Source organism: Papilio machaon, chromosome 18, assembly GCF_912999745.1.
Source record: "Papilio machaon chromosome 18, ilPapMach1.1, whole genome shotgun sequence".
Lineage (NCBI taxonomy): Eukaryota > Metazoa > Arthropoda > Insecta > Lepidoptera > Papilionidae > Papilio > Papilio machaon.
This window is the reverse complement of record NC_060003.1, coordinates 6,676,827-6,698,115: the sequence shown is the minus strand read 5'-3', so window position 1 is coordinate 6,698,115 and position 21,289 is coordinate 6,676,827. Positions and strand designations below refer to the sequence as shown.

The window sequence follows — 21,289 nt, the reverse complement described above, 5'->3', positions numbered from 1 at the left end:
TTATATATAGATATTTTATCATTCGACATAATACATAACCCGTACATAATAGCGTCAACAAAATAGTGTGATAAAGCTGCCAACATTTCTTATATTATATGCAATACAACCAGATATATCGACTGTGATATAGCTTAAAACATCAATATAAACTAATTAGTGAACTTGGAACAAGATTATGATGATTGAATCTTCATGAACGTAAGTTCAGAGCGATGATTATATGTCACTTAGGATGGTACAAGACAATCATAAGTCCAAAATTCATAGATATTATGTAGTTATACATTTATTTCATTACGTATAGCTTTTGAATGATCATTTACTCAGTGGATATTTGTATTATTTTGAATGTCACAATCATGATCCAAGTGTTAGGAAACGTTTAATTTATTTACAGTGTGATAGTAAGTTGCAATGTGACGTTAAAATGGCCTAAAAGATCTTATTGTAATCTTATGTATAATATAAATAACTGTACACTGAGCGACACAGGTGTAGAAAGTTGTAGGCCTGATTATTTACACACTTCATTCGTACCTACGATACTCATTGTAACATTGCTTTAAAATTAAAAAAGAAAAATCAAATGATTCGTTTTATAACCATTGCTGGATTTATAGGTGAAATGTCATAGTGTTAGTAATTAATACCTTGGTAAAAATAGTAAGAGTGTAGATTAAAAATTACTAAAATAATACCATAGACAGCGAGGAGTACAATTTTAAAACAATGTTGCCATGAGAAATATTCAAGAATCTACTTATAATCTAAACATATAAAGATTAAAATGTGTTTCACAAATCCATTTGTCTCATAGACGATAATACTTAGTGTAAAGACACCTACATAGTATCTAGGCCATAGGAATAGTACATACAATACTCGTGTATTTTGCGATATTAATAGTTTCGCGTCATTTCATTTGTATGTACCACCCTTTATAGCAAGTGTATATTATATGTTATCTAAAATCTAAATCATATATGGTTTTAAATATAATATTACTGAGTTTCTATCAATGGTTATATGCCATACATTTTAATATGAAACTCTTCTACAACATATAGATTAAAAATTCGGGTATTATTCTAATTTTAATTTTATGTATGAATTATGTTTCTAATTATTTTTGTTACTGAAGCGCTATGTGAGTAGTATATATACTATGTGCTATTGTATGATATCTCACAGACGTAGGGTGAACAATAAAGTTGTCGAAAACATCTTACTCTCCAACTTATGTCATTTTATATCTAGTCGATTAATATTATTTTGAATGTTAAACTGTGCTCTAGTCGTATAGACTTGTATATATATCTATATATTAGTAGGATAGTAAAATTAAATTATTATTACATAATCTGTTAAATAATATTTGTATATTCTATACATGATAATGTTGATGCCTTTGTCGATTCCGCTTTGCTGCACAATGTTGCCCGATTTAAAGTGCGGTGTTTCCAGTGTATTGTAGAATAATTTTAATTTTGGTAGAAACAACATTGACTTCAAAAATTTTGAAGCTATTAAATTCATGGACAAAACTAGCTGCTTATTTCAATAAACATAAATCAGCGGAAGATCGTTATCATTAAAAACAAAGGGAATCAGTCATCAAGGTACACTGCAATAGACTATAATGTATAGGTGGTAAATGATTCCAGTTCTTGTGGTACGAGCAGATGTCGGCGAGGGTCTACGAGCGGGCTGCAAGGAGGGTGCGGAGAGAAAGAGCGAAGGGCTAGACATCACTGAGCTCTATATTCTACCGGACAGGCTAAAAGTCTTGGTATTTTCTGCCTTGCTGATTTTCGACATTTTAGCGCTGACGCCAACGGTGTTGTAAATAATGTATTTTAAGTGTGAGTGATTAAAGCTGTAATTTTCTTCAGTGGCTACCGCGGCGTGGGTCGTGTGAGGCGTGCGGGGGGTGTGGGAGGTGTGGGAGGTGTAGGGAGTGTGGGGGGTGTCGGGGGTGTGGGGCGCGTGAGGCGCGTGAGGCGCGTGGCGGGGGCGGGGGCGGAGGGGCGCGGCGGCGGGCGCAGACAGACGCAGTAGGCGACCGCGAACAGCGCGTAGGGCGCAAGCACGGCGACCACGAGCCGCGCTTGCTGCGGCGCGCCCGACGCATCGCGCGAGAATCACTTCTCCTCGTCCTCGTCGCGGAATAGGTACGTCGACCTGATCATATATTACATTACATGTGACAGAGACAATTCAAAACATGGTTATCATTAGCTTATAGAACTTTCCGCTATATAGCAGTATTATTAGGCTGCTCCTTCACCTCATCTTCCCTTGTACAATTTGGGTTTGTTAGAATATCAGGTTAACAATCTATAATAATACAAGTTACATCTGCAATTCTCTCACCAATAGGCCAGGTTGAAGAGTGCGAAGACGAGCGGAAAGGTGATGCGGGAGATGACATCTATCCGCTTGGAGCGCGTGGGGAACTTGGACATCCAGAGGCGGCAGCAGTTCTTGGGCTTGCTGGTGATGTGGATCTCGCACTGGCGCATCTTGGAGTCGACGCCGGCGCGCATCAGCGGCTTCTGTCGGTTGCAGACCAGTCAGGGAGGACGGACACTTTGCATTTTACGTAAATATCGGGCGACCTTACATTGTTCTTAACACATTGAATCATAATTTCCGGATGAAAAAGCTTATTCTCAAAAATTCTATGTCAATATGAAGTAGCTAGAAGTTCAAATTGATACTTATTGATTTAAACTTGCTGAGTGACAGTATACATATTCACTCAGGGAAAGAATATGAACCCAATGACATCTTACACTTTAAAAACAATCTAGGTTTTGGACTACAGACGGTAACAATGGAATAGACAAAAGGACGTGCAAAAACAAGACTTTAACGTAATCCCCAGATCAAGTTCGAGCTCACCATAGCAAATGTAGCATTGCTATCCGTGTCCAGCAGATCAGATGCCGCATCCATACTGGCCGCCGCCTCCATCTCCCGTCTCGTCTTCTTCAAGTTCTCGCGATGCATGTCGGAGCGAGACGCATAATTGACAAGCGCAAACTCCAGTAGTGCCCCGAACACAAACGTGAGACAGACGCCGGTCCACACGTCTATGGCTTTGGTGTAAGAGACAGGCGGCAGGGACGCGTTGATACCGGACGATTGCGTCGCCATGGTCAGGAGCGTTGTTACTCCTAGACAGCAAGAAATAAAAAGGAATTAGCTTAGATTTTATCATTTGAAAATTCATTTCTCGGGTTATTAGGTGTAAAGCAGTAACAATGAAGGCAAAAATTAAAAGTGAGTGTAGTGTTTGTGTCTATGGAATAGATACAATTCACTGTCTCATGTACCACACTGAAAGGGACAGCTGTCCCTGGGTAGTTGAGTGACGAACGCGGTACGAAGCGGACGTGCGCCTGAGCTCCAGTGTGGTAGTGGTGAGCCAGTGTCTGTCCTTAATCATCTTTAGGGACCCTATGGTCCTACAGTGAGCCTCAAACCTGATGTTGGCTCTAAACTAAGTCGACAGTATTGAAGGTACCTAGTGAGACGCGAGCGGGCACAGCACCCTGGTCGAGCCAGAAGGAGACCCAGGAGACGATGACAAGCATGCAGCACGGTATGTAGATCTGGATAAGATAGTAGCTGAACTCCCGCTTGAACAGCAGATCCACCTTCAAACAACTGTATTCACCTATGAAACACAATGTTTTAATGTGAAGAGAACAGAAAAAAAACATATTCATTTGCCTAGATTATTCGTACATTTTGTAAGAAATGTAACTTCCTCTGAACCGACTTATATGTTATGGCAGATATTCTAAAACTTTTGCACATTACAAAAGCAATGAACTTTACGAAATACAATAAAGAAGGTAGCCTATAAATCTATAATCGTTTAAAGAAAAAAAAATCATCAAAATCGATGAATCAGAGAATTAATAACAACCGTAAAAAACGGCCGTTACGCTTTTTCGTGATAAAAAAATCATAAGACGCTCCGTTTATAAAGAAGTTTCACTTCAAAAATATACGAATTGAAATTAAATAAGTCTTTTACCAGTATTAGTCTTGCTGTTACAATAATCAGTCAAGAATTTCTCCAAGGTAAAACGAGGCAGGTGCAGGTTCTTCACCACCTGGACTGGGTCACCTTCTTTCCAGAGGAATACTAGATCATCAGTTGTCCAGCCATCTGAAGCAATTATTACAAAACGTTCACTTGATAGATCATCATCATCTCCTTGTCCTTATCTCATTCTTTGTAGGTTCAGCAAATATGGTTTTCTTTTTCTAGATTGACATATCATTGTATGCTTCAGTAGTCACTTTTATGTTACTTTAAAACATTATAGCAAACAAATCTAATCGAATAAATAGCTTGTTAAATCACCAATAATGTGGTAAAATTCAAAATACATGGCAACATTGTTTATGATCCAAAAATAAAAACTGATCTACTTACACATTAGCACAGAATCTAAATTGAAATCGTTAAAGTAAGCAAATTTTACCTTGAATTTGTTCGGCTATGTGTGTTTTTTAAAATAATAAACATTGCTATTCTTTTAACACCTCTATATATTTAAAGAACTGGCAAATTACGGCCAAACCCAATAATCAATCCTTAAGTTAAATATGAATTATTAAATAATAATATTGTATGAAAGGTAGTAAAACATTTATCGGTCTATACATTAGTTCTATTCTTTGTTAACCTTGGAATTAAATTAATGAATTGATTAATAGGTTCGGCCGATGTATGCGTAGAAGAACCGTTAATATCTTTGTTGTTTTCTGCTGCTCTCTACTTCTGCAAAATATATGATATAATACTCACAGCTGGCCATCCTGAGGGAGCAGGTCTGCTTATCGAGAGGGTACAGCTTGAGGTTCATAGGACAAGAGAGTGTCAGCGAGATCCGGATGCTGTACAGCACGTTTCCGTTGGGGAAGATGCGGATATACACGTTCGGCATGATGATATTGTGAAAGTGACCTTCTTTCTCGTTAGAGAAGAACAGATCCGGCATCCATACTCTGTTCGCCTCCGTCAGGGTCAGGTACTTGAGACGTCCTAACGGAGAGATATAAACTTAGTACAGTTGAAAGTAAAATATATTAAAAATAAATGATTGGCTCAAAAGTCCTAGATTCCAGAGCGTACGACCATAGTTTCTTTGAATTTATTCTATGATTTCTTCAACATATTGTATGCGTCTGTTATGTATGATGTATGCGCCTGTCTATCTTATTACAGTAAGGAAGGTTTCCACTGCCAAAAAGTATAGAAACATATTGTCGTCGTGTCTTTTATTCTTGTTGTTTTGCAATAAAAAACTTATAACTTTGGGGCATGTTTTTACAATTATTTTAAATATAGTAGCGTATCTATTGTAATGTTACTGACCTCCTAAATTATTAAATTTCAGCCTTTCGTCCAACCATTGTTCCCTGAACGTCAACTGAACTGAATATTCCTGAAAACGTTACAATATTAAAGGTGTTTGTTTTAAATTAAATATAGGACTCTTATTCAAATTTTAAATCTAACTTATTTTTTATTTATTCACATCGATTTAAATTTGAATAACGTCCCAACACTACTTTCTAGTTATTTCATCTAAAACTGTTTGTTATTTAAATTTAATTGAAAAGCTTTATTTTTAGCAAAATTTCTAAAAAGCCATTAAAAGGAATGAATTATCAAATTGAATTTTCTATTTTTTTTTCAACAATATCATTACGATTTTTAGCAGTTTTACAATGAGATTAAATAATGCTTAAGTTCACAACTATCTTAGCAGTTCTTTTTATTTTTGTAAACTATATTTTACGGTTTTTAACTCATGACAATGAGAGTATAAATTATCATGACATTAAGAGTCATATTGTCATGACAATAAGAGTAATGACTACAGATTGTGTCTAAGCTTAATTCTAACATCTAGAATGGTGTCGAAGGTTCAGCGTATCCATTTAAACTTTTAATTTAATATTTGATATCAGCGCAAATGTACCATCGATCCCTCGACATCAAGAGAGCAAGTCAAATGAATTAAGGTAACATTTAAAAAGAAAAAGAACAAGCCACGATCGAAATACAAACGATGTCTCGATTCAATTCAACTAAATTTAGCTTTTGGAAAGGACAAAAATATGAAAAAAGGAATATCCATATGTGACTTTATAACTTCAGGTTATGCTTATTTTCTATAATACATTTTATGGTACAATACAATGAAAAGGCTATGAACATTTCAACATTCAACATAAATTTCATTTCAGAGAAACGATGGAACGGGGAAGTGGACGGAGTAAGGGGACAGATAGTAAAAGGAAATAACGTAGGCAACTTATTTGCAATTGCGGATGTTTATGTGCGGTGGTCGGTTACTCGTATGTCACCTTATGATGTCAAAAAAACTTCTTTTTTATTATTGCCACCATTTAGTTATACAGAGTGTCATAATTTTTTTTAGGTATGAAACAATATACTTCGAAAACATAAATAAAACAATAAATCAATACGAATGTAAAAATATATTTATATTTCGACATAAATTGATTATTCGTTAATACGAGTAGTTCGATTAATAAATAAAATTATTAATTTACAAGATATAATATTAATTTCTTTTGAGTAACATCAAACAGGAAGGAGTGATGAATGTCGACAGGTTCATTATTGAAATGATCGCTTGTTTTGGAACAATGCCAATAGATGGCGGGGGTTCAATTTATGTCGGACTGAATTAATGGCCGAGTGGATGTTGAGTGCAATGTTTTGATAATATGATAGATAACACTAAAGTGCATGTGAATTTAACAGTTAGGTGAAGTGTAACATTTGATTATCTATATATGAAGATAGAAGTGTGTATAATACATTTAAAAAAATCAATATGAATTTTAACCTAATTCGAATTATATGTTCCAATATACCGTTCGAAATCGATTCCAAAAGCCAAGATTGATTCGAGATATCGATATAGTATCGATTAATCGATAAAGCAAGACCATGCGCGCGATGCACTTCGTCTAGTAAAGCGTAACTCGACAAAGAACTCACCGTGTGTCGCATTCGTCGGTGGAATGCTTAGTACCGGCATGCAGAGCCGTAAGTCACAACTAGCTAGGACTACTACTAGCGTCTGGGATCACATATTGCGGTCAGGTGGCCCACCGCGAAGCACCAAGCCGAGTGCGGACGCTTTCACCCGATATATAGATATATATATATATATTTATACACAACACAAATTCACATGAACAAGACAATATCGACATCGTTACAATCAACGAACACGACCAAAATAGTTTTTATAATTCACAAAATAACAAAAACTCCTCAATGAAATTAATGCGTGACAGAAAAAGGAAGCATGACAGGGAAATTAAAATACGAAACATAATATAATATGAGATGATGTGGTGCGGGCCGCGCGCCTACACTAAGCAAGGCTTATGGGACGCCTTAGCGCACCGTAGCGCGCCGTAGCGGGCCGTAGCGCGTCGTAGCGCCGGAAGTAAATACGTAAGAAAATTTTGTTTCGTCTACACTTCAGGTGCTGCCAATATCTAAGCCGTTGGTGTTATTTTTGTGCTATATACATTGTACCAATAATCCATCGCGTGTTTTTACAGGTAACGTTTGCTGTTAAGTGCTTTTCAAGTAAATAAACATAAAATAAATAAGTATTTTAAGTAATTTTAAAAACTGAAATTTGAAAAAAATAACGGTCTAATTGTTTTAGAATAATCTCTTCTTTGTATCATCCAAAGACTATGAAATATCAATATAAAGAAAATCGTTTAAACGGTAAATAGGGCACCAGGGCACCGCACCGCCTTGTCAACCACTTTTAAATATTTATATAAAAAGATTCACCTTAAAAGTGGATGTGAAATGGTCGTAAGGGTCAATAGTGAAAAACTAAACAAACTGAAATATATAAATCAAAGGAAAATATAAACAAAACAACGTTAATAAAAAAAACAAAAAAAAACAACAAATACATTTACGATAGCTTGAGTACGTTTAGCAGTGCAAGTATTGCCAGATATCCACTTCAACGGAATGTCCAATTTTATTATAAACAAAAGTTCTGACATTGCAACACAACAAGTAAACGACGAAGCTATACAACTTTGGTTTATAATAAAAATGTCACCGGTACATCTGTCTCGTATCTTCATGTGCAGCCACTCACCATTTTGTAATCATCTATTTTGCTGATGGATCGGAGGAACATGTTGACACGCACTAACGTTGGCGCATCGCCTTTGTGAGAAAAAAACAAGTTTTAAATAACAAGACCGTATTTCCATCATAATATTACGACCTATCTAATATTTATTTATCTAGCTCTAAACTAAACTCCTACCGGTCGTGAGTACGGATCGCATATTGATGAATTAATGTCAAATGTCAGTACTTCAGATGAAATGGAGCCGAGCTATTAAGATAAATACGATGTCTATTTTCATAAATCAAAGCAGTACAAAAAACCATTCCCTTTCTCTATCGAAAGCCCCTTCGTATTTTAAAAAGCAGGCAGTCTAAAAGAATGATAATTAAAAATAAATTCATATTCGAGCGCAAGAAGTAAAAACTATCGGACAGTATCGACTGAGGTGATAAAAGCTAACGGTTGAATATTAAAATTACTTTTCCGCCAATCCACAATAACGGGCGTCATACTTTCAAATAAAGCGCGATTCTAAAAACGATTTTGGTCGTCAACACCAAAGGGAAGAAGTAAAAGAAAATCAAAAATAAAATATAAAACGATCATGACATACAGCCGGGTAAATCTCTCCATAGCAAATAGGAGGGAATTGCCCATTCATTTGACTTGTTAAGAAAACCGCAACCGCTTTATAAAGAAGAAGAAAAAAAAATCGTCATACTGTAACTTAGACTAATGCACGGTCCAGTCGTTACTTGCAGACTTACCATTGTGACATCATCGATTTTTGAAATACTCCTGACAAATATATTGACGCTCACTACCGCTGGCCCATCTAAGTACCAAGCAAAATATATGGTTGATATTACATTACAAATTATAACTAAACCCTAACGAGTTGACGTGTGCAACTCTATGGTTCGCGAGGTTTGTCTCTGGAAATAATGATTGTACACGGTCGACTCACCTTCATCCTGAAAATATTATGTTTCAAGCATTTATTAACCGTCACCCGTCGTGTGTGGACGTAGGCAATGGACGGACACAAACAAAACTAAACACAAACTGACACACTGATGGAAGAGCAAAGGAAATTTGGTTCGGTATTGAAATTAAACAAAAAACTTGACTTGTTTAAGGAATTTGTGTTAGTGTACACCTTAAAGGTCATTTGAATATCAAATACAAACCGATACTTTTGTATCCGAATGTTAATTGTGCTATCATTTAAAGAAAATGTACAGAAATGATTTCCGTCTTAAGGCGGTGTTGACAAATTTTTTAATAAATAGGTGTGGTTAAAACTCTATTTTAGTTAAAATTTTTAAATAATCGAAGAAAAGTAACAAAGATAAAATTGAATTCAAATGCTTCTTTATAATTTTATTCTTATATTTTTAAAAAACGAAAAAAAAATTAGTAACTATTTAATTCTCTAATTAATTTGAGGCAATTTAAAAAAATATAATCCTTTAATAATTTTAATTATATTTGCTTTTTACAAATCCCTTAATTATACGAAGAGTCAATTTTAAAAGAAAAAATACAATATGTGTAGCGAAATGATTACTTAACAGAGAACAAATTTTGGAAAATTCGTTTAAAAATAATCTTTGAAAAAATAGTTTAAAATAAACAATCAAAAAAATTCAACATTAAAAACATCGACAGATCTTGTCAGCTTGTAACTAAGAATTGATGAAAAAAAAAATCTCGTTATATATTTGAATTGTGTAAGACCATAAAAAGAGCTTGGAATTGGGTTATTGTCCGACATGTTTTGTTGAATGTATGAAGTTATAAATAGTTTGTTATTATTCCTGCTATCACAGCAATCAAAAGAGATCAAATCGTTTGGATAGCGTGCCACAATCAGTATCGATTTTTTAATAGCACTGCATCAGCTTTTTGCTGACTAATTTGAACGACAGAAGCTATTGTCGTGCTCAGACCTTTTCGATTAGTTGCTATTCTACCTTTTATGATGGAGTCGATTAGATTCTTCTATGATACCTCGAATTAATAATTATTTTATATGTTTAACATTACAGAAGTATTGTTTTAAAGTTATCAAATTATTGTAGGAATGAAATAGTTTTCACTTTTGTGTGAGAATCTTAAATTGCAATTATGAACGTAGTTGAGAATAAAGAATCTAAAGTCATGTAATTTATTAACATCCGCACTCGAGCGGTGATTCTATTTAATTTAAATCCACCCAGGCCGAAACACGTGGTCACTAGAAACACACATTTCAACTTTTAAGGCGTAAAATTTCGTACAAATTTTAATTTTGTAAACTGGCAACATTTTGAGATATGTCAAATGAATACGAATTACGTCTTAAAAGTTCGAGAACGCACAATCGCTTAGGCAAAATAAAACAACGGGAGACATTTAAATTCCTACGGTTTTACTACAATGTTGATTAATATATTAACTATAGTGACAAATTAACATTTAGTTACTTCCAAGAGCCACAACTATACGCCAATCATGATTTTCCGTGTATTCAAACGTTCGATCATGTTAAATTATAATTTCGTTTTCAAATCTCCTATTACCAAACTCCTGTCACTAGTGTTAATAAATCGAGCACATGGGAGGGAGTTTTCGCGCCATCTAAAAACAACAGCTCACTTTTTCATTGCCATATTAAAAATATTTTTAAAACTCTAAAAAATGAACTATTGTCGATGGTCACTCCTCCGAAAGCTGTAAGAACGTCGTACGTCTACCTATCTGAATCGTTTGACTCCTGAGTGTACTAACCATCTTTATGTCGCTTATGGTGGTAATACTTCTGACGAACAGGTTTATATTTACTACAGCAGGACCATCTGTCGAAATATTTCAAAAACCCTTACGAACTAAATCAAAAAATAACATGAAATACGTTTTAAACAAAAATTATGTCATTTAGCGTAATCTATGGTAGTCTATGGTAAGTATTTATTTTTATTCTGTAGATTTTTTTAGCGGGTCAATCATATGTTTTTAGGTATACTGTTTTTTCACTGTTAAAAATGTTTAAAATATAATTAATACAATTATCGGTTAGAAATAAATCAACAATTGAGGCCAGACATCTTAAGTTCAGTTTCCATGACTGTAAAACCATTATCGATCTCCAATTTTCTTTTGAGCCTTTAATTTTATAACAAATAAGTGGAAACAACACAGAACATTACATCTGTTCACCTTTACATGGTTCAAATTGAAGACTTCCAAGTAAGACTGAGAAATCAAAATTCATAGTTAAAAAATATTGTTGCGGACAGGCACAAAACACTTTATTCAATTGTAACTCGGCTAAGACCCACTAAACCAAATTGGTCGTTCCGTGCCAAGGCGTAAGTCAATTTTTTACTTAACTCTAACAATAGTTTATTGATGATGTGCGAAATGGGAGGCAAAAAAAGTAACCTTGGCTTATTTTTCCTCGACCAATCATTACTTATACGTTTTGATGAAAATTACAAACTATATAAAGAATATTTATTTCTTTATTGTACCTGTTGGTAATACTTTCCTTTATTATAAAAATATGTTCACCTCAAATTTTGATACATACGAACATTATTTTAACAAAGAAATTCATTTCTTTATACTTTATACTTCTTTATATATTCTTTATACTTTCGAATCTGTAAAGTTAAATGAGTTATCTTTTTTTAAACAAGATAAATACTTCGTATTATCATGAGTAATTTAAATATTTATTACGTGTGATCCATAGATATAAACTATAGATCTAATAATCGACACAAAAGAGGCGAGAAATAAATATTAATAGTCTAACATTTTTAAAACACAAATTAGTAATTTTATAAAAAAAACAATATCGTGTTTGTTAAAAAAATGTTTTGGTTTTCTCTTTTTTTTTTATAAATATGATAACAATAACTAACGTTTTAACGTTTTAGAATACTTTACTTTAAATTTCTGCATTTTCGAATAGTTTTTCATTACACTGTTATACTTTTGCATCACGCAAACTAATGACATTTCGATTTCGAAAATCTTCTCTCGAATCGTACATCTAATTTGTATGAAACTATCCATATATAGGTTTTATATCCATGGTGTGATCATTTGTGTTTTACGATTGTTCTCAAAGCATTTAATTTGTATTTACAATAACATCAGTGATAAATAGATTTGTAACCTGGCTGTGAATAAAAGCGTCTTTTATTTACAAGTGAGTAAAATATCACAATTTATATTATGGTACTTTCATAGCACTATTTAAACGCACATTTGAAATTAATAATTTAATTTTGACAGCGAAAGTAAAAGTTCGCCATCTTGGTTACTTAAAATGTTGCCATACGTATAAATTAACTTACTATTTAGGAGTATTAAATTTACTCATTATATGATCTTAAATACGACGAACCGCTTATTCATATTTTAATAGTTATTTTATTTATTTATTGGTATAAATGTGACTTACCAGTTCCATTGATGCCGGAAGGTCGGATGCGAGCGTCGTAGCGGCCAGGACCCAGGATCTGGTCGAGGATCTGTTTCTCCTTCTCCCTGAAGTTTATCTTTGCGTTCATGCATCTGCAAGGAAACCAATCTTGTATAAATGTTTTCTGATATCTTGGCGGCTCTTAACTTGGCGTGAGTCGCTGCGCAGAATACAATGTTAGGTGTAGCGGGGCGTACAGGAATGACCTTGGGTCGCAAAGATATTTGAACAGACATAGTTTGAAAATGAATATATAAGATTAATATAAATTACTCGTTTGTCGGCTTAGGTATTTTCAACCAAACAATTTGCTATAAATAAAGGTATTAAAAATAGATATGTTTGTTATGAAATTGTAAGTATGTGGAATGCTATTTTATCATTTCAACACGTGTTCATAGTTTCGCTAAATATATCTCTGTCCGAATAGTGACAAGGAATTTAATTCACTATATTATGTTTAGAAGTACAATATTTGTACGGGTAATATCGCATCTTGTTATTATCTAATTACGTTACAAATAAGATTTTTGTTTATAATATTACAACCATACTTTACCTATTAAGGAACGTAAAAATACAACCTACTTTTTTGTAGTGTAATTAATTTTTTTTATAAAATCTTTATCATTCACATTAATTCAACATCAAAATTTAAACCCAAATAATTTACCGTGATATTAAACAACTGTTTTAAAACGCAGTACTAGTTTATACCAAAAATTTGGAGGAACGACAACAACTGTTGTATGACAAATGTTTTATACAAGTTGTTATACAGTGGAAATCGTACAGACAACCTTTAAATTCTTAAATTAACCATAATAAATGTCACGACATCAATTATTCAAACGATTTATGTATATCTTAAATAATATATTACTCTTACAGTCGGAGAAAAAAAGACATTCCTTTGCATCATAGAGTAGAGCTTCAGTTTGACATTTTATTTTGGTGCCAAATAATTCATTGGACTACAGTAGAAGTTTAATTATACAGTGCGCAAAAAAATATTTCTGAATTAAAAAATTCCCTTTTCCCTGTATAATTATTTGTGAAAAATAATAACAATTAAAATATGATTTTTCCTTAACAACGTTAAATCTTGCTCCAATTTTTAAAAGACTTTTTTAAATTAAGTCCCAGCGTCAGTTCAAAGAGAGCTCTTATGCTAATTATATTAACTGCAAACTTCAAAATACAAGCTGGCTTTCGAAATAAAAAAATATATTTATTTACTCTACAAAATGAAAACGTTAAAAGTGGCATTTCAGACTTTGTTTGTTGCCAGTACTTTACGATGTTCATTCAATGAGAAATGTATTTTTTTATAAAACTGGCCACTACATTTATAAAAGGCCAATTATTTTTAATTAGTTTTGGTCATTTGATATTTGAATTTTATTATCTTCTTATATATATAAAAGAAAGTCGTGTTAGTTACACTATTTATAACTCAAGAACGGCTGAATCGATTTGACTGAAAATTGGTGGGCAGGTAGCTTAGAACCAGGAAACGGACATAGGATAATTTTTACCCCGTTTTCTATTTTTTATTCCGCGCGGACGGAGTCGCGGGTAAAAGCTAGTTTTAAATACAGAAGAGTTTACGCACTGCGTGTAAATTAGTGTCCAAAAAATAAATCAAAATGAGTAATAAAAAAAACTTAAATAATTAAAGGTGCCCGAACTCAGTCTTTTCATTCTCGTGGCTCTAATTATTTCTTCCTACTAAACTTTAAACAAAAAATAATATTGACTTACTGTGCAAGTTCTGTCAAACAGAAGACGAGAAGTACAGCGAGGGCACATGTTGGCCGGCGGATGTCCATCCTCCGTCTGCGAACAAAACGTATAATATAATGTATGGTACATATATTATGACTAGCTGTTCCCGCGGCTTCGTCCTCGTGAAATATTGTCATCGGGTAGTTTAGGCTAGTCAGGATTTAGACAAAATTTATATAACTCATTAAGGATAAAACCACAACTAAGGTGTGAAAGATAAAACTCTTTCTATCTCTCACAATAAAAAATAAGAAACAGAGGGAAAGAGCCTCGACACTTTTATTTCTTCACTTCATTTAGCTTTATTTCTCTTTATATTTATGACAAAAGATTTGTTCATTTCAGTGATAATAATCAAGCAAACTGTATGTTTATTTTATAATTAGATATTTCAAAATGGCGGCGAGCGGACACGGCACTGGATGTTATTTATTTTTAATGAAAATGTACAAAAGGTTACCGTCGATATGCCCCACTTTCGGGTGAGCTATTTCCAATAATTATTGGCGACTGTAGTAAATAAAAATAACAATATTGATAACAGACTTTAGTTACAAATCTTACTAATATTATAAATGCGAATTTTTAGATGGATGGATGTTTATTGAAGGTATTTCCAACACAAGGTAACAACTCAACAGATCAAATTTGGCACAAATGTAGAGCGTAGTCTGGAAGAACACATAGGCTACTAATTAGGTTTTTTTTAAATCCGCGCAGACGGAGTTGCGGGCGACAGCTAGTGATCTAATAAAGTATAAAATCTCAATCATCATAAAATTTTCAGTGATTCGGAAAGCTATGAAATGTCAGGTCCAAATGTCTATATAATAAATATTAAATTCGGCCTCTGAAAGGTCACAGCTTATGCCTTTTGTAGTCCACGCGTGTCCTTTGTTCTGTTTAAATATGCGTCTCCGTAAATAACAGTAATACATTGAATTATTACTCCACAGGGAGACCTTATTTTTGTCACTCTACCATCCAGATATTTACTATATTACTCCAAAAAATAGTTAGACTCTGTTTAATTAAAAAGATGTTTTAATTAATATACGCCGGTGATAGATAATTATGGAAGTTTACGTGGTTATAAAAGATTATGTTTTGTACTATGTTTTAAGTGCTTTGTTAGGTAATGACAACTAATGTCATTACAATATTAATCCCTAGTGAAAGGGCACACTATCTATATATATAAAAGAAAGTCGTGTTAGTTGCACTATTTATAACTCAAGAACGGCTGAATCGATTTGACTGAAAATTGGTGGCCAGGTAGCTTAGAACCAGGAAAAGGACATAGGATAATTTTTACCCCGTTTTCTATTTTATAATCCGCGCGGACGGAGTCGCGGGTAAAAGCTAGTATTTGATAATTAAAGGTAACAAAGAACGCACAGGGTAAGCTCCACGCTACCAAATTTTCGTTCAAAGCTCTATTATAATGGTTGCCGACTCATTTCCTAACGCGGTCGCTTAGGAAATGAGTTGCTAGCTCTATAATTAAATTTGTTTACTTTTATGTGTAACACAATGTGTTCAGTAAATTTTTAATGAGATAAACTTTAACCATTAACGACTATGGCTGTGTATACAAAATAAAGTTTTATGTGTATTTATATTTAATATTTTAAAGGATGAATACTGGACTTATAATACACAAACTCGTGCCTTTTAAAAAATTTAATTAAAAAAACACAAAGGGTCTTGGCGGGAACCCTGTCAACCAGAGATCGCAGCGCCACCAAATGACGCGGACAACAAACCAAATGCTCTTTGATCTACAACTGTGACTGATTACACAAAAATGGAACGCTTTAAGTCCATAGCCGGGTTACATCTTAAATCTCATCCGGATTTCTTTTATTTCGCTATACTTTTACTCATTTCAAAAAAAAATAATTTCCTTTTTCATTGTACAAATATTTTACGACAATTTTCCTAAATTTAATCATTTTTTTTGAGGGTTGAGAAATTTTTCTCTTCCATATAAACAGGAAATAACTTCTCTCAGTAAAATAAGTTAAATACATATAACATACCATTGCGTAGTACTATTTAAGTTATAAAGTTAGAAAACTAACCACATCATATTTGCATAAGCGTGACTATCACGCGAAAATTGAATCAGCGCCCTGAGGGAGGTCGGGGCTGGGAATTGGCGGATGTAAACAAATTAGCGTGCCCTGACTACGGTGACCATGTTTTGTGAATAATATGGAACTGATAACACAGTTTTCATTTCAAACTGCAGTCACTCTGTACTAAACATAGGCATTCTCCAATTAGACGTTCGCTCTTCTTTACAAAAAAATAAGCTTTATTTTTGAATTTATTCTTTCCTATTGAGTCTCGTCTTCTTGTCTAAATTGACAATTAACTGTAGGAAATCCTTAATTTATTCCTGTAAGAGATCGGTCTATTCGTATTGTTTAAAATAGGGTTCACTTCTGTGTTGTATGTTCAGTTCATTTTTATTTTAAAGTGTACTTTGGTAATTGCAAAGTGTCCCCCAGAAACGTACCTTAGAGACACCCTAGTCTCGGTAATATGATGTAAGTTTACTGAGGCGTACATTAATTGGCCGGGAATCAATTTCCGTTCCATCCAGACTGTGATATAGTTTACAATATATTTACCTATGTAATAGCATTTGTTGACTTGCTTATGATGAAAACATATTTATAATATGCGAGATAAATAACTCTTGATATATTTTATTATACGAGAGAAACACTAGAATTCACGACATATCAAAGATACGTCACACGCACATTTTAAACAGTTATATTTCCTAATATGCATATTCAAGCTATCGTAATACCTAAAAAAATTAATTTCATACCTGTGCCTGTTCAAAAAAAAATTGAAAAAAATGTCCATTGTTCTAATTTTCGTCAATACTTGTAATACGATTTGGGTCTCTGCCAACCCTCATTCAATAAGCTGAGCTACTCAAATAGCAGATTTCTATTTCTATACTAATTAGTTCAATGTTGTACGCAAAATTCATTTAAATAGTTACTGATGTCTGGGGTATTGTTAACTGGTTTAATAATATTCATAGTTTAAAGCTAGATGATAAAAGCAATATACTAAAAGCCACCTTCAGCCACCCACACACCTTCAGTTTTAACTGAACAGATCAAACTAACGCAAAATTTTATATGTCAGTGAAACTGAACAATTTTCAGTCTTGTAAGATTTAACTCTACAATGTGAAGCGGACTTTACATCTTACTTCCTACTAATATAATAAATGCGAATGTTTAGATGGATGGATGTTTGTTTGAAGGCTCCGGAACGGCTCAATGCATCTCGATAAAAATTTTCACAGATGTAAAACATTATCTGTAAGAACATATAAGCTACTTAATATAATTTTAATCATATGTATAAAATTATTCTTTTGAAACTGGGATAAAGTTATCAGCTGTGATGAATCCGAGCTACGAAACGCGTATAGGAGCTACGATACCAAAAATGCATTTAAGTTTCTATAAGTGACTTGAAATTTTCAGTAATTAATATTTAAATAAAATATTAAATCAATTTTCCCAGATGTGTATATCTAATTAAAATATAGAAAATATTTTTAGCAATAAAAAAAATGTAATAACGACTTCAACATTCACTTAGCTCTAACCTACATATCTTAAATGGTTTAAAGTTATTACAATAGATTTTAAAACAAGCATGAATTCTTAATAAGCAATATTTCAAATAAAACAATTATTTCAACTAAACAGCTCACCCTTTAAATAAACTTTCAACAAGGTTGACAAGAATGCAGGCGCGTAATTTCAAAAGTACTATCACTGTCCTAAAATATAGCTTATAAATAACAAACGCACAGAACGCTTGCCAAATGCACTTAGCGACTTCACTGAAAATTAATTTATACACTTAAATATCTCACTGACTATAGTAATAGTATATAATTGTCTTCGTAATTCAATTTAAATTATTTATGACTATGGCGACCGCTTTCGCAGACGACCAGAGACCGACTGAGCGACTGAGCCATGGAATGAGCGGATCACAGCCACGCGAAGCTACGGATCGTTGCAGCTGCGCGGCTGAATGCGTTATCACCTTTGACCGATGTAAAACATTGTAGCTGTCAAATTGACAGGGCGTGTATCGCGCGCTTTTTGACTTCGCCCGTAGCCCGTGCCAACAAGAGTCAACATCGATCAACATTTTGTTACGACGCAAAGCTATTAATTTCAATATTTTTCATACATTTACTGATTGCATGTAATGTAAATAAAATATATATTTCTATACCTTGCGAAATAATAAATATATGTTCAATATATAAAAATGATCTGATTTTCATTTCAAAGAAAATTCTTTAGTGATTGAAATTTAACTGATTCAATCTTAGAACAGCATTTACTTTATTAATTTTGCTTCAGACTATGTAACACAGAAACTGTGCTTTTAATTTATATTTCTAGAGAGAATAAAAAAACCAATGAAATTATAAGAAATTTTTCCATGTTACAATGAACCGTCAAATTGTGCGAGCTCTGCTGAATGAAACGGAACACGCGAAGTAACAAGTAGACAATGAAACTAGCCATAAAATAATATTTGGATCACATTGTCTTCAAGAACGAATGTAATGTAAAAAGCGATGTGAAGTGAGGAACTGAAAACTCCATTCTCCAACAAATCTCCATCAAAAACTGATTTCCAAACTTTTTTCTCTTAGAAGCTTCTCAAAATTTTACCATTTCTATAAACCCCCTGCTACATAAGGGTCTTTCGTAGACCCAAAAGGGTTCCAACGGAACCACTGCACACAATGACGGCTCACCTTTACACTTGACATTAAGTTTGCGCATGCTCATTGCGATCGGCGGTCATTTAAATGATTTGAGATATGGGCGGCGCCCTGATACCCTGGCATCCTGGCAATATTATAAACATTTTACAAAACAAACAATGCTATTTTACAGCCATTGTTTTGTGCCTAGATATCTTCATATGAAACATGATCTAGTGTTATCATATTTGTATCTCTGTTAAGAACATTAAATATTTAAGTTATCAATGCAAATGGTTTCTTCACATAGAATGATAGATACATTTTTTTCATGTATATATATCTGTTTTTGTACGATGGGCAGTGGATAAGGGTCGTTAAAAATTACCAGTGTGGGAACATCAGGTTATTCAAATTACAGTTAATATATAGTTAACCTGAATTTAGGTTCATTTGTTTTAAATAAAAACAGATTGACATGGCTGTATTGATAAAAGTGTTAATTGAAGTTTGTACAATTGTCACACAAAACAGGCTATACTTTAATATATTTTTAATAAGAAAATATTTATTAAACAAACAATCATTATTAACATAATGTAATACAAATGATAACAATATTTTTGAAATTAAGATGAATCTTTGATTATTTTGCTAGTCTATTATTTTCTTAACTTCATCTTGAAATACATACAAAATCAATTAAAAACATATAATACAAAGACCACAATATTTGTATAAAGCTATTCTATAAAACCTTATTTCTTTCTCGTCATATGTTTCAAAAGCAACTTTTAACCTTCTACATTTGTAATGATTTCAGACCTCTAAAAAGGTTGACGTTTTTACAAATAGACCTCAAGGCTAACGTAAAGGTCGTATGATATATTAGAAAACATTTAACATTGATAACAGAGCAAATTTTAAGAAATATCAACGTTTAATGAACTGAGATACACAGAGATCGACAAGTTAAAAGCATCTGTATTATACAACGTGAAAATGTTCACTAATCTTTTGAACAATAACTTTTTTTTTACAAAGAAGAATATTTTTACGTTGTTACATCTAGGACAAGTTCTGTACTTAATCGATTGATATCAATTAAACGCTCAAATTATCCGCAAACAGTAAATCAATACAACAAATTACTTACCTTCAGCAAAATCCCATCTCCAGGAAAGTTCTGGAGTGTTCGCGTATTAATATCGCCTTTATACACCTTAATGAATATATTATTCAGGTGTTTTATAAATAAATTAAGAGGAACTGATGAGTTTATGCGTATCTAACGGCTGCGGATGCTGTACTAGCCCGGGAGGGGAGGTCGGGGGGCGCGGGGGCGGCGAGGAAGGCGCGGGGGAGCCTCTATTGATCGAGAGATCGCGCAGCCTCCGGACCCAGAGCCAGGAGCTGTACCAGGAATCCAGGGAGAGGCTTTCATAAGCTAGCATACATTGCTTGTTTTGTAACTTGTTAGTTTTTAAACTTTTAAAATAAGATCCTGAATAATTGACGATTATAATTTACTCTATCTCCTTAAATAATATGTTTATTTTAATAATTTAAATTAGTTTTACATATTTAAAAGTTACTTTTAATTTTACAAAGTTTAATTTCTAAGAAACAACTAGTTGGTATATTTTAAAAGCGCAATGTACGCCGCCCGCCCAAAACTGTCGCCGCCCCGCCCTAACTCCACTCGTCACCAAAGGACATAACTACCTGCAATCAGCCGCCTAACGTCCTTAGCGCCAGCACCGCTGTTCCTATCCCAGGTAACGATTGTGTTAAAAAAAAAAACTAAATTATAATACCTACATAACATTTCCATTGCCCTCTTTACAGAAACTAGTGCACAGATACTGTCCAACTTTCCTTATTTCTACTGTTTATAATGATATAGTTTTTCGTCACGTCACACCTTGATCTAAGACTTCACAATTTCATCTTAAATAAATAACATTTTTATTGTAAAAAATTATGTGGTACAAATTATATAATACTAGTTTTTACCCGCGACTCCGTCCGCGCGGAGTAAAAAAACTGAACACAAGATAAAAAAGT

General features: G+C 33.4%; 1 protein-coding gene across 9 annotated transcripts; it reads right to left on the bottom strand.

Annotated features, from left to right (window-relative positions):
* Nucleotides 1-2,029: 2,029 nt before the first annotated feature.
* LOC106710396 (glutamate-gated chloride channel) lies at nucleotides 2,030-20,511 on the bottom strand. 9 transcript variants are annotated; one of them, XM_045682082.1, is made up of 11 exons: nucleotides 20,379-20,511; nucleotides 14,425-14,499; nucleotides 12,640-12,752; nucleotides 8,205-8,275; nucleotides 5,402-5,471; nucleotides 4,832-5,068; nucleotides 4,052-4,186; nucleotides 3,533-3,685; nucleotides 2,908-3,182; nucleotides 2,377-2,558; nucleotides 2,030-2,184 (listed from the first exon to the last, which is right to left on the bottom strand). In XM_045682082.1, exons 2-11 carry the CDS (start codon nucleotides 14,490-14,492, stop codon nucleotides 2,145-2,147), a joined length of 1,344 nt encoding a protein of 447 aa, XP_045538038.1. In that variant the 5' UTR covers nucleotides 14,493-14,499; nucleotides 20,379-20,511; the 3' UTR covers nucleotides 2,030-2,144. The 9 variants fall into 9 exon arrangements, with proteins under 9 accessions (XP_045538038.1, XP_045538042.1, XP_045538039.1 ...); XM_045682086.1 differs by lacking the exon at nucleotides 20,379-20,511 and adding an exon at nucleotides 18,203-18,527 and having other exon boundaries at nucleotides 2,377-2,555; XM_045682083.1 differs by lacking the exon at nucleotides 20,379-20,511 and adding an exon at nucleotides 18,372-18,527.
* Between the last annotated feature and the right edge of the window lie 778 nt (nucleotides 20,512-21,289).

Coding starts and splice junctions, on each gene's coding strand:
- LOC106710396 (XM_045682082.1), bottom strand. CDS start 14,492: ATGGACATCCGCCGGCCAACATGTGCCCTCGCTGTACTTCTCGTCTTC. Junction 12,753..14,424: donor TGTTTGACAGAACTTGCACA/GTAAGTCAATAT, acceptor GTTTCCTTGCAG/ATGCATGAACGCAAAGATAA. Junction 8,276..12,639: donor TTCCGGCATCAATGGAACTG/GTAAGTCACATT, acceptor TTTCTCACAAAG/GCGATGCGCCAACGTTAGTG.